We start from the raw sequence: 14,452 nt of genomic DNA on the forward strand, positions 1-14,452 counted from the left end.
GTGGGCTGCCCTCCAGACCTATGTAATCAGACTAGGTAGCTGCATTCATAATAAAAGCTCCCAGATGATCCTGATGCACTACTGACCTATGTAAAGCAGGCCCACCCCTGGGTCCTTGGGATGCCTTTTAGCATGTTTTCCTATTCACACTTTCAGGAACTTTGAAACTCTCCTGACCGTTCTCTTCTTCAATATATTCCTTACCATTGCACAGACCCCCTACTAAGTACTGATATAAAATACATCACATACTGCTTATCCCATTACCTCAAAGAAAACACGAGCTACTCAGGATTAAGTATGTATTTATTTTAGTTCAGTTAAAACAAACATACATTGTTTCATTGAAACGGTGTAGCACTCTTTGCCAACAAGTCCTAGTGGAAGTGTTGGCCTCTAACAGTACAGTGGGGGTATTTACACTATATACAGAAAGCTAACACACCCAGGTTCTCAAAGATCTTTCATTACACTAGATCACATTTGATTTCATTACATTAGATCACATTTTCAAGCTACTGCATTTTGAAAATTAGACCTTATTTAAAATTTAAAGAGATCTTAATTTGCACCAAGTTTTCATGAAAAAATGTGATGTTCATCCAGTCTGTTTATTGCAAATACAACTTAAAGAATATTTTAAAGTTTTAGTGTTTACAGAATTTGTCAATTTGTTTATATTGAAATCTCTGTACAGATACTTTGGGGACAATTCCTATAGATATATAATGTGAATTCATCAAAATGCAGTTAAGAAACTTACAGGAATATATACACTTGAATCCAAGACCCAAACCTGACATTATATACATTATATATTACAAATACATATGGACAGACAATGTATGTACAGATTATCATAAATATTGAAAAATAGGTTAGCTTTAATGGATTAATGCTGTTCTATAAATAACATTACAGTTATAACTGAAACATCCACGGAAGACAGTAATGCAAAATGAGGTGACTAGACAGTGGTTTTAATACTGAAGACTGCTCATTAATGGGAATTCACGGTTTAGGAACCTCAAGGCAGACAAGATAGAGCTCCAAGAAAATCATGCAATGGAATTTACCCTAGGCAGTTCATTTTGAACCTCAAACAGCTGAAGAGGATTGAAGAAGCCTCCCCACATCGATTTGCTGTGAGAAGAAAATTCTTTTTTCCATTCCTTCCTGGTTGCCATGGTAGTTTCTCCCACGTGAAAGGATGTAAACTGTAGAAAACAACTCTACTTGGTATATTCTCTAGCAGGTCTCAGAAAGTCAGCAATTCTTCGAGGAACTCAAGAAAAAGTGCCAATTCTTGGTCTGAACTAGAGGTGAGGTTCTGGATTTGAAGGGAGTGCCAAAGCCCAATTAAATGAAAGCAGTGCTGTAGAATCCATCTTCTCACTGCCTTTCTAGATGGTCCCCAATTACTTAATTTTTGTAGAAACAAAAACGGACCATTGGTTTCACCCAATGTAGCACTACAGGACGTCTTCCAGTTCCATCCACAAGGGTCTTTACAGACACAGCTTGTCTGTAATTTAGTCACATATAATACAAGAATGTGTAACAAAAACCATGTCTGCCACATTTCTGGCCCTTGCCTACAACTAAAAATGCTTATTAGTTCAAGAGAAAACCTTAGAGCCAGATGACCAATTGATGGCTCCATTATTTGCTTCCCTCAACCACTAATGGAATTATGTATATACTGGATTTTAGACATTATGCCTGATGAGCAAAGTACCACATTATTTAATATATTCACCATACACCAAAACGTACAATAAATGTGCTCTTAAAGCCAAGTAATTTTTTCACTTCTAACTGGCATTGAAATGGCAGGGTGAACATGCAGTTGGACCAACTACTTACACTCAGGTTGCACTGGTTTCCTAGCTAACCATTTGTTGGATGTAAACAATTCTCTGTTGTACAAGAATGAGATGACAATCCAGTGCAAACGAGTTTTTAAAAAATTACTGCATGAGAAACCCAGTGGCCTCTACGAAGAGAACTTATACCAAATATCGGTGTAACCTGTGAAATGAGACCTCTACTGTAGACAAAAACATGAACACAACTAAACCATACATTATCAAGTAATCCACACTTCCAGGAGGAGACGAGCATTTTGAAAAGTTGCACTCTCTGGATAGAATAATTGGCCTGTAGCCATCAAATGCTCATTTTCCACTGCTGGAAGCAATGTCAAAAAAAGGGCTGGCCCAAAAAGCCCAAGAGTTGTCAATACAACTCTGGAGACAGATGCAACTGAATAAACCCTGTTTTACCCAATTGCACTATTTGGTACCTCAAAATTAGTTACTTTACTTCCCACAGAAATATCTGCATTGTATCTTCCACTCTAAGAGACTGAAACTATAAATGTTTCAGTCTGAACAAAGCAAATTATTTGGGGCCACAGAAGAAAAGTGATGAACAAGTTCACCTGATTTGGTATAACAGTGACAATCAATTATTCTCTAATGGTGAAGTCTGAATGGAAAAAACTACACTCCTATTCATGGTACAATTTTTCATTACATTATTTTCTCTAAAAAGTTTTTGGGTAAAAAAAGTATTTGGCTTATTATGCCTACAAAAAGGCAAATCATTTCATAATACTAACATTTGTTTTTAAATACCAATGAAGTTTTCTTAATGTAATTTGTTGACAATTGTTTTTTGGAGAAGGTTTAAAAAAAAAAGCTAATTTTTTAAAAGTAAAATAGTGCTTCTGAGGTCTTTAAATATTTTTGGTACAAAAAAATAATAGTGTTTTCCTCAATGGTTATTTCAATACTTTGCTGTAAATTAATAAGAATTGTTTCTCACATCGAATGGTTCCATTAGGCACATTCAAGTAAAATCATAAAATATCCAAGTTAAACAATGACACAGCCAAACATGTGGCTTGATAAAAGTTAAGAGTTCGTCCATTCTCTGGAATGGAATAAAATTGTCACTTCCATTAACCCGAGACTCGTGGTTTTGTTGTTAATATCCATTTCTATTATACAGAATAATTTCTTTAAAAAGAAAAAAAAAAGTTCACTTATTCTGCACTCAGAAGAACCAGCGAGGAATCTGCACTTCAAAAGGAAGTGAAACTGAAAACATTAGGTGAAATTTCATAGTGAGTTGAGAGTTGACTCAACACTGGCATCAAGTGGACTACGGGAGTTTCAGTGGTGCCAGTTAATGGCCACCTCCATGGGCATTGTGCACCCAATCCAAAACAATCAAGGCCATGCTTCCGGTCATCACCACTATGCCACTTAACAGGAAGAACACAGCCTGCAATGAGCACAAAGAGAAACTGATCAGCAAGCAAAGAAATACATCCAGTAAACATTCCTTTCTACTTTAAAAGACAGACTTCTAATTACTAAAATTATGTTGACAGCATCTCACATGCCTTGCTACCTTGCTAAAGATATTTAAACTGTCGTTAAGTTACCAGAGGGTTTACCATAGCACAAAAAGTCTGTTTTTGAAATCTTACAAAGTTTTGCTTTTTATTTTAATTCTTTGGTCTCAAATGAAAAGGTAAGTAAATTTTCCTTGCTGAATAAACTCCTTCATGTCATAAAACAGGACTGGTTTTTTGTTTAAGGTGTTTTTTTTGCATTTTTTTAAAGCAAAAATTTAAGTCACAGGACCAAAGTCATCCTAAAACGCAGCCTGCGTCAAAGCCAGAGGTTTTTCAGAGACAGGAGTAAGTTTACTCCTAATTCTACCCCCTCCAATTATTGCCACTATATATTTTGAAAACAAGATGGCAGCTATTTGCTTATAAGCAATTCTAGTTCTTTAATCAGACTAGAACTGTAGCAGAATAAGGACTAGAAAGCAGTCTTTTCTCTAAATAACCCCACCACCAATTAACATATCATATTCTTTGTAAAATCAGTTGTTACTCCACTTTAAAGTACGTTATATTAAAGTATTGTGGACAGTCCCCCACAGCTTTGCTTTGAAGATGGTTAATTCTGTACTCTCCTTTAAACACGAAGGCCTATGTAAGTGTCTGTCGCAAGGGGCACTCCAGCAAACACCAAACTAATGTTGAAGGCAGAGTCCGTATCTTCACGTTTTAGGTCTATTGCTATCTCTAAAATATCTCAACAGCTTTCTTGCAATTAACTTAGGCCTGTATCTGAAGCAAAATGGTCTTTTGCCTCCTGTTCCCCAACCTTCTGCCTGTAGGTAGAACACACCATTATAGAACTATGCCCTAGAAACTCAGAAGTATACCTACAACGACAGCTAAGAGAGCTAAAATTAAAATCAGGTGAGGAAATTTTGGTTCGAAGATTATGGTTTCTGTAGGCAGAACATCTCACTCACCCCAATCTTCTGTACAGATTTCATAGGTTCTTTCTTCACTAGCTTGATATAGAAGGCAGATGGAAGAATAAAAATCAACATAGCAGCTGCAGACGCACCTGTTAAAAGAAAATTTACCATGTCTTGAGAAATCAATGAGTCACTTGTCATTAATTTTTTAAACTTTAAAACCCGGTAGGTGTGAAAACTTTTGACACTTGCCCCAACTTACCAATGAAGCCAAAGATGTCTCTAATAGTTGGGACAAAGATGACAAGCAAATTGGTAAATGCCAAGATAGACACTGTAATGAGACTATGACGCCACCAACTGAAATCTTTTGCCGCACACAACAAGTGAGTTATGGAACTCCGGATCTGCAAAAGAAAACGCACAGAGGAATTAAAATTCCAGCTTTAAATTAATGGGGGAAAATCCCAAATAATGGGAGATAGATCTAAAAAAGCAGCTTCCTAAATTCATAAACTGTGGCCCTTCCTCTGCTGCTAGTTCCTTAACATCTGGATACTGAAAGATCATTTTAGATCTTCAGTTATGGAAAAAATGCCCCAGGATGTTTGGAAAAATCTATAAAGAATTTTAAAAATTCCTTCGAAAACCACCAACAACTTAGTGTTGCTCACAAATGTTCACATGTTTAAAAGCTCATTTCTACTGAATGAAAGCAGAGCAGATGTTTACTTACCGGGAAAATAACTACTGGTACTGTCAGGGTGACGGCCATTAACACAGCCAAACGAACAATGAGAAGAAGGATATCAGTTCCCATGATAGTAGAGTAGGTATGAAGCAATTCGGACTCCACGTGTTCTATGGGCAAAGACAAAAAAGAAAAAAAAAGCTTCAAGTGTGCTGTTTCCACTAGAGATTAGGTAGAAAATCTAACTCACAGCAAATTTGCACCAGAGTTATTAGCTACTCACAAAACAACTATAAACTAAGAGGCTAATAAGATTAATTTGGAATTAGGGTTAATGCAATTAAAATAACATTGAAGGGAAATTTTTCTAAATACCAAGCAGAGATTTAGCCACATGACCCCCATCAAAAACAACAGGAGCTAAATAGCTAAATCCCATGGTCTGGCTTACAGTTTGTGTTGTATAACGGAAAAGTGATTGCCAGAGGTGGTGCACAGGGTGAATTTAGGTGCAAGCACATCACATACAAATGCCATCACATGACTAATGAGATGAACCTGGACTTGAGAAATTACAGATTTAAAAGACTATATTCTTACAGTCTAAGCTCCAATTTAGGTTCTTATCAGAGATATGAAATACACCAAAATAGACCAAATGTAAGTGATAGATTATACAGAAGAAAGTATCGATTTTATTTCACAAAGTGTCTTTTTCTGAAAGCCAGACGTTATTTACCATAAAATGTCAGGTATCCAAAGAGGGCAGCAAGCAGGTACATGAGAAACATAGCGAAAAATGAGATCTTGGACACATCCATCATTCTTCTACGGCTGCGTCTGTGTAAGTTCAGAGAAAAATACAAATCTGTATTTTAGCAGTAGTCACAGGAATCATTTAATATTTTTCTAACTTTCCCAGTACATTTATATAAAAATAGGTAAAGCACTCACCCTTTTAGTTCTTCATAAATGGGAAGAATAGCAGGATGACAGACAAATGAAAAGGTCAAAATTGGCACAGCGTAGACAGTCTGCAAAAAAAATGTAAAAATTTACTTAAAATCCTCATGGTACACCCTTGTGTTACCACAGTTCTCCAGCGTGTATTTTATATTAACAAAGTTTAGAATCAGAACCTCAAAGTGTCCCTTGCATAATTAGATTCCTTTCTAATCTGTTCACTAAGTGTGACCAACACCCTAACTTCTGAATGTGTCAACTATTAACATCATAGGATTAGTTCAATTCTCCATCTATTTTAAGATACAAACTAATGGCTTTCTTCTCAGTCCCAATAATTCAATAACTAGCTACTCATGGTTAAAGAGTAGCTATTAACACTCCTCCCTTTACCTTGGAAATTATTTTAAAATTTCCAATGGAGAGTTTCCCTCTCTTCTTCCCTAAAATCTTCCTTTAAGAAAATAAAGACTATATTTAGTTACCTGGGAGTTGAAGATAAAATAACGTGGTTTGCAAGTATCGTCTTCAGTCACATTAAATACCATCTCAGGTACCAAAGCTGTTGGCTGTGTTAAGGTGCTATTTACGGTTTCATTAATTATCAAGGCAACTTCCACAGGACAAGGGATCTGAAATTTCTTGCAAATCACCTGAAAACATATTATTTTGCATTTGTTAAATTGAATAATTTTGCATCTGTTTAACTGAATGTGACTGGGCTCCTAAGAGAATCTCTAGAGTTCTAGAAAAATTATACCTACCACAATCAGAAAGAACATCATGCACAGTAAGGAAAGGCCACTGGTATATCCTAAATATCCTGTAAGAGGGGAAGAAATTATTACTTTAATACAACAGGTTTCAGGCAAATAGATTTTCTCAACTAAATGATTCAATGCTGCCTGGAAGACTTTAGTATGAACACAATACAAAATCTAATTCTTCTACATCAAGGTATAGAATTACCTAAAAATAACTGAAAGAATGGAAACTTTTCATTTTGTATTATTATTTATGAAACAAAGATATCAAATGTCAACAAAACATTCTGGCCCCTGGCCACAATATTTTGAGAGCCCTACATAGGTTTGTATGCTGCCGCTCCAAAGTTATGTTCTGGGGACCTTTCAGCTTTCTGTTTCTATTAAGGGCAAGCCAACTAGCTGGTAAGAGGTTCGTTTCAATTCTTTTTAGAGAGGAGTTTGCTCACCTAAGTTTCTCAGCAGTGACAGAGGAAGAATGAGCACCAGTGACACCAGCAAAACCAAATAGTCACCGTTCAGATACCACAATCTGAATTAAAGAAAAGAGAAACAAAGTCAAAAACAATCAGGAAAATCCCCAGAACAATAGACACATCTTCTTCTGGGACTCGTTTTATAGAAATACTCTAAAAATAAACACACAAAAAAAGACAGCTTTGGAAAAAGCAGTGCTTATTCACAGAAAGCACATAGACAGGAATAAATGTCCAACTCTGTGCACTAGCTGAATATTCACTCAGGTTAGAAATGGGGTGTGAACAGTATAACTTTTGTCCCACTGTCTGCTCTGGGAAGGCTGCCAGCTGATTCATAACATAAAATGCTTCTTAAAGGCTTGATACTAATGTAGGGCACAAAGCAGCATTGTTAGGCTGGTAATCTTATCTTGAAGCATTTTTAGAAGAATTGTACACCAACTCTGTCACAGATAGCTTTAGCCTGCAATTTTTAATGCTAAAAACAAGAAAATTTAAACAAGTTCCTTTCAGACCTCCATTAGCAAAAGTACTTATTGAACATTTCAACAAGATTTTTTTCATACTTAGGTAAAATACACAGGCAAAGAAAGACAACAAACCACAAAACCCAATTCCCCAAACCAGGATTTATTCCAGGTTGTCAAGAGTATGTTGTGACACCTTGACCCACCTTTACTCCAAAAACAGTCAAAAGGTCCCTTCTGAACTTAAGAGAAATGATTACCCATTGTGTCCTAAGAGTTCTAACACGGCCTCTTCCTCTCCAGGTAATCAATCATACCCTCTTTTAAACTGCTCTTTTCAAATTCTAAATGCCCTGTGAATTCCACTCCACTTACTTGAGCAACAAAGACCCCACAGAAAACTCCTGTTTACAGATGGCTTATTAAATTTCTAAAGCCAAAGAGATAACCACACTGCTCTACTTTGAGATAATGAGCTGCAAGTGGGGAAGTGAATTATCCTGCCCCATGTTTACTTTAGATAAAAACCTGTTCAACCACTGGGAGGAATAACTTTGCTACAAGGATAAGGTTTCCACACAGTGTGGTCATACGTTTTCTGGTATTAGACACTTTGAACAAATTAAGCTTTAGGAATTTCAAATTTACAAAAAAAAAAAAAAAATCAGACAGGATTGGTTTTTAACGCCAAAGCTTTGACCTGACTTAGGTTGGCCTATGTGTTATTCAGCTACAATCTCTCAGACGATGAATATAAGAAAGTGAAGTTCTAGAAAACCTGTTTTCACACACAGGTTATAGAAGTTATTCAGAATTACAGCACTAGCTTCAATTTGCGGTCTTTCATTCTTAAGAATTCAACTCAGTTTATGGGGGACTTCTTGCTCAATTTATACAGGAACATTAAGGAAAAATAATTTACTGATAATTATTTTGTATCCAACTTTGATAAAATGTATCTAACCATTTTAGACTAATTTTTCTTATGAGTAACCTTACTTAGCACCTACCCAGTTGTATCTTCAATGTTCATTAATGCCTGGATCACCAAAGGTAACTCATATTTCACTATGAAGAGGTAGCTTGACATAGCTGGAGGAAAACAAAATTATACCATTACAAGTGCAAAATGTGGCATGTGACACCAAAAGTAACGTGTCACCACTCTGTGCTACACAAAGAGCAAAAAGTCTACCCAAGTCACCTTTTAAAAAATTCTTACCTCCGATGTTCTGCATTGTAATTGATCCAGAGGCCGCAAGCTTTCCAACTAATCCAAACGCTTTATGTCCCAACTGTTCATATAATAAAGATCCTGTAATATGGAGAACACAGACACATGAAAGAAGGAAGAAAATTTTAACAGGCATAAATCGTTTTAGGAGTCTCAAGAATGTTAACATACCTCCTTCATTGGCAGTTTTCAAAAGGAGATGAACAGAATACAGGGAAAATATGGACACAAATGTCAAGAGAATTCTGATGAGAGAAGGAAAAGGCACAGAGTTATCAATAAGCACGGCTGTATTTGAAGACCATTCTCTTGCTTGTTATCTACGCAATAAATATGGAACGTAACATGGCCTAATAGTTCCTGCACTAGATAGAAAGTCCTCAAGGATTGTGTTTATTCTCCTGGCTACTTGTCATCTTTTCTTACCTGCCACCAAAAATTTGCACCGTGTCTCAGGTGTTAGTTCTACAGTACTAGTTACAGCAGGGGTTTACCTACTGAACCAAAGGTGTCCGGAGACCCAAGAAAGCTCAACTTTAAGGTGGTGGATTTATGAGACTTCTACTTTTATTCTGACATTGTGATATTTAACTGTATCCTTGCCACTTCTCTGCATTTTAATAGTTCCTTTTATCTATATAATGGTGGTAATTATCTGCCAGTTAAATCCAGCCCACAAGACACTTGTGAAATTCAACTGAGCTAGGTTCAGGAAAGATCTTGAGACCACTTGGACTACGTAAATTAGAGGAGGAATGGGACTATAAAGGGGACGAGTCAGGCACAGCTTTACAAACAAGTGCGCACAAGTCAGAGAAGTAGCCACTGTGACGAGATACCATATTGCACGCCATGGTGTGAATACAGGCCCAGTAATATGACAAAGTGAAACAATGCCTATGCTAGAATGACTGGGCGATCTCCTCCCCTCCAACTGGTAGAACAGAAAAAAAAAAAAATAGGGAGGAACTAAAGGTTCCCTAATGTCACTTAGTTTCCCTTTAAGGGCACAAGTTCTCTCATTGCAGCTTTACTTTCCTTTCCTCCAGGGCAAGCCAAAGAAAATATGGATTTCTTTGTATTAAAAAGAACAACAGCAACAAAAATCAAAACCAGAGAAGGCACAGAAAACTCTGCAAACAAGACAGTCCCTTTTTTTTGATTCTGTACAGGAACACTGAACACGGTACCATATCAGGTCTGGCAAAGAACCGGATGTCTGTTAGTTAAAACCTAGGTGGTTGCATTAAAACTGCCATTCTCATGCCACAAATTTTATGGGGTCTAGTCTGAGGTGGAAAAATGACACCATCAGCCTCACCTCTAACTGAACAGAGTTGTTGGTTTAATCAAAAACAATTTCAAAGTGTGCTGACAAATTCAGTCCTTCTTTCTTACACTGAAATTACAATGAGAGATGAATGGACTTTATAACCTTTGAGATCACTTTCAATTTCAAGACTGAGTCTGCCTAATAAGGGTAGCTAGAGTTGTTTACCCAGACTGTGGCAGCCACATGGCTTTTGGCCCATTTACCTCCATACCTTTATATCCTCTAAAGATACCTTACAAAATATTGATGGGATTAAACACTCACTTTCTGCACTCTTGATGTTACTTAACTGTTTATTAAAAGGGTTAATCAAACACATAGACGTTACCAAAGTAGAATTTCAAAAGTGCAAGGGTAACATCAGAATTTGTTTTTCATTTATGAAAACAGGTGCCATTTTGTCTCGTATAACTGTTAACGTATAGACACACGGGCAGCCTTTAAAGACCATCTCGAGTTTTTATAGTTAAGAGCCAGGAAGGACTTCAAATATTTAACAATGACGCCATTCAAGTTCCCCAGTAAAAACTTTGAAACTCTAGGGTCCTTTCTATGTAAATTTCTGGTCCTTCCCCTTAGTAAGAGTTCTCAAAAGCTTCATGCTAATGAAGCAAGCAGCTGGAATCCTAGCTTCCAATGCTCAAAGCCAGGCTTAACTTCAGTGTGGAATTTCACCACAAAGCAGAACTCTGCAAAGGTCTGCTTTTCTTTTCATGAACATTCTATCCTGCTGGAGAAAATAACTTGAGTAGATGGCACCAGGCAGCTAACTAAAACACATCTGTCACAGAAGGGACAATTCCATGCTCCCTGTAGGGGTAGTTTCCTTATCTGCACAATAAATCACACTATCTTCCACAGAAGTTGCCTTAGCCTGGAGCCCAGAGGCACTTAACAGCTATGATACAGACGTCACTGAAAACATATGGTCAAATTTACATGTACTTTTTTCTTTCCTGGACATAATGTCCACACTTATTTTCCAAGGATCAGTGACCCTGCAACAGTTAAGAACAAAGTTCTATAGCCCCCCAATTCTATTCTAGGCATTTATGTTAGAAAGCACTGGAATAAATAATTTTAAATGGGCAAGTAGGGAAAAAAAAAACATTTAAAAGTACTTATTAAAATATATATATTTTTGCTATGGCATGTGGCAACCACACAGACCTGAATTAAAACAAAAAACACACAACACATATGGGTTCTTTCAGTGTCCAGAAAATTATGACTCCCTTTTCTTAGAACAAACATGTTCCAGGTTAAGCAAAAACCACCGCACCCTATATATTTTAAAAAGACTGTTTTCCTTATGCAAAGGTTCTTGGGGAAAACTATCATTTATAAAGTAATTTGGAAGTTCCATGCTTACTAGTATATTTTGCTTTCCATTTTTCCAGAACAAACTTTCTAAACACCCTGGATTTATCAATAATTCTTTTTCACTATCCAAACCATTACAACTTTGTTTTAACTATTCCCATTGACTTAAAGACTGTTGGTTTAAGTTACTAGTTTTAAGCGTTGTCCTACTTTTCCTAATAGGCTTTCTTGGAATCATGCAGTTACACATCAGAATAAGGAGATTTTTGGATTTCTCATTTTAAATTTCACACAAATGATTTTTAAGTCAACTACTTCAACTGTAAATTGTCTCTGGAGCCAAAAGTAAGTTTTATCGTCATATTAACTGCCCTGCGTGGCAGACTCACTACTTACACATACTTACATAAAAAGAGCAATTCCAGTATTAGCCATGGCATAAGAAAGCCCAAGGATTCCACTGCCCACAATCGCATTGCTCAGATTAAATACTGACATTCCAAAGGAAGTAGTACCTGGATGCTACATAGAGGGAAAACGATAACCAAACATATAACAATAATTAAATGGAGAAAACCAGCTTTGGGCAAGTTAGATTGAAATCTAAACGTAAAACTGTTCTTTTACTCCATAAAGCCACAGACACACAAATTATTATTTTCAACTTACAAAGTCTGTTTCATACTTCTTCTTTCCCAAATTCGATTCAAGTAAGAAGTTCTGGTTTTCAGGATCTACATCTGCATAATGGCTGTGAGGTATTAAAAAAAAAAAAAGGTAATCCTAAATTGTTTTGAAATATACAACGCAATGCTTTAACACAGACGGCCCTTTAGTGCTGTCACACACCTTTACTGAAATACCTAAGTATTAAGTAGGAGTCGACTTTGACACGAGACACTGTCACTGCGACAATCGGATACTATCTCAGATTACACGCTCTCCAAATGCTACAGTACATTCAAGCAACAGAAGCAGAGTCCTGGGTAAAGAACTCCGGCCCCCCACACAAGCCATTTTAAGGAAAAAAGCACACAACTTCCCCTACCTTTTGAGAGCAGCTTGCTTGGTGGGGTAGGAGTAGTTGAAGTCGCTGTTGGAACTGTAGCTGCTGCTGTCCTCATCCGGGGAAATATTGAACCTTCCCATTTCGGCTTTCTTCATGCTGGCACCGGGAGAAAACAGGGTGCAGCGATCAACACCGGGCTCCTTTTGTCCTTGGCAATGCACCGGCCCGCGCGGCAGCCTGCGAAGGTAGAGGCGGCGCGTCAGGACTGCAGCGCCCGCCCGCCTGCCCGCCGCGGTCACGTGACGCCGCGGGGCGGCGCAGCGCGGCTGATTCATCCCCGGCCAGGCGAGTGGAAAAGTACCAGCCGAGCGCGAGGGGCGGGGGCGCGCCGAGGGGCGGAAAAGTACAGACAGCAAAGCCGCGAAGAACAAAGATGGTCCCACCGCGGCTGTGCGCCCGCAGAGGCCCGCGCCCTCCGGACCTCTCGGCCCCTCTCCAGCGGATGTTGGTACTGCACTCTCTCCGTTATCCCAAGTGTGAGGAGTGGGGTGCAAGGGGGCTGTTTTGCTTTTCCTCCAGCCTCTCTGGTCGTGCACAGGCACGCAGGGCACTGGTTAGGTGTGCGCGCACCCCAGGCGCACAGCTCCCGGTTTCTAGGATTTGCAACAGCAGTGCGCTTAATCCGTCCTTTCGTGTCCGGGGTCCCCACACGGGGAAATGCCTCTGCGGCACATAGCGGACTCAAAGGGGGCCGAAGGGGCTGACAGGAGTCCTCTGTCGAGAAGAGGAGAATGCCAGCTCCCCTGCAAGCAGAGGCGGCGAGGGTTTGTTTACACGCGTACGCCCGTGCCCTCGAGCACACTCGTCTACAGGCATTTGGCTCTCGAGCGCTTCGCCCGGCTGGCCCCTCCTATGCCCGGAAAGGAAACTGATGCAATATCGATCGCCGATTATCAAATGTTCCTGGCCCGTCTTCCCTAATGGTGGCCTCTGTATACCAGAAGCCCGAACCCACCTCCGCGGCTCCCAAATTCCAGGGCCCCTCGATCTAATTTATTAATGTAAATCAGTCACAAGACTTGCCGCAGCGGGGCCGCGGACCCGGCTGGCTCCCCTCCCCCTAATGGGAGGATGCGGCTCCCCTCCCGGCGGGCACGAGGACCCGCGCCGCGTCCTTCCCCCGTCCGGAGGAGGGCGGCGACCCCNGGCCCCGCCGACCACACACGCCAGTCGCGGAGGAAACGACCCCCGCAGCTGCCTTCCCGCCCCGGCCCCTCCCGGACGCCCCTCCCCCACTCCGCTCGGGCCCGCGCCCTTTGCACAGACGCCCCCGCGCGCATTACCTCGGTGGTCTTCGCTCTTGTGTCCCGGAAACGTCACGCAAACGCCTTCAGTGGGGTTTTCTCAGCTAAACAAAATTCACAAAACAAAAACCAAACCAAAAAAGAAAAAAAAACCCAACAATAGGCAGGAAAAATAATTTTAATAAAAAAGGGAAATGGCAAACTGCCGCCCCAATCGTCCGGCGTCCGCCGTCTCAAGGGAAAGGCTCGAATGTGCGGGAACGCGTGGTCCGGCTGCCAGCGGTGCTGTGGGTAAAGTGCTCCCGGACGGCGACGACGCGCGACTCTGAAGCTGCCCGCCGAGCAGCGGGNGAGAGCCAAACCCCGCTGTCTCCTGTCTCCTGGTCAGCCCCGAAAGACCCCACGCTTCTCTTGGCCCGTTCCTGTCAACCTCGATATGTGCCCAACACATGCGGTTGTCTTTAAGGAGCCTTCTGCTTCAATTCCCTTCCGTCCGAGTTACCAGCAGTCTTTGCTTTCTCCTCCAGGCTTTTTGGGGACACATCCCGCCCACCCCACCCTCTCCTGCCTGTTATTTTGTGATTTAGTTGGT

General features: G+C 39.9%; 1 protein-coding gene across 3 annotated transcripts; it reads right to left on the reverse strand.

The window, feature by feature from the left end:
* Window positions 1-288: 288 nt before the first annotated feature.
* On the reverse strand, window positions 289-14,208 carry SLC38A2 (solute carrier family 38 member 2). 3 transcript variants are annotated; one of them, XM_077753250.1, is made up of 16 exons: window positions 13,900-14,208; window positions 12,596-12,712; window positions 12,217-12,298; window positions 11,954-12,069; window positions 9,063-9,136; window positions 8,880-8,972; window positions 8,668-8,749; window positions 7,161-7,243; window positions 6,712-6,770; window positions 6,433-6,600; window positions 5,939-6,018; window positions 5,724-5,824; window positions 5,030-5,154; window positions 4,556-4,700; window positions 4,345-4,442; window positions 289-3,291 (listed from the first exon to the last, which is right to left on the reverse strand). In XM_077753250.1, exons 2-16 carry the CDS (start codon window positions 12,709-12,711, stop codon window positions 3,193-3,195), a joined length of 1,521 nt encoding a protein of 506 aa, XP_077609376.1. In that variant the 5' UTR covers window position 12,712; window positions 13,900-14,208; the 3' UTR covers window positions 289-3,192. The 3 variants fall into 3 exon arrangements, with proteins under 3 accessions (XP_077609376.1, XP_077609374.1, XP_077609377.1); XM_077753248.1 differs by having other exon boundaries at window positions 12,596-12,793; XM_077753251.1 differs by lacking the exons at window positions 11,954-12,069; window positions 13,900-14,208 and having other exon boundaries at window positions 12,596-12,686.
* Window positions 14,209-14,452: the final 244 nt, after the last annotated feature.

The sequence above is a fragment of the Crocuta crocuta genome, unplaced genomic scaffold, assembly GCF_008692635.1.
Source record: "Crocuta crocuta isolate KB4526 unplaced genomic scaffold, BGI_CrCroc_1.0 scaffold30, whole genome shotgun sequence".
NCBI lineage: Eukaryota > Metazoa > Chordata > Mammalia > Carnivora > Hyaenidae > Crocuta > Crocuta crocuta.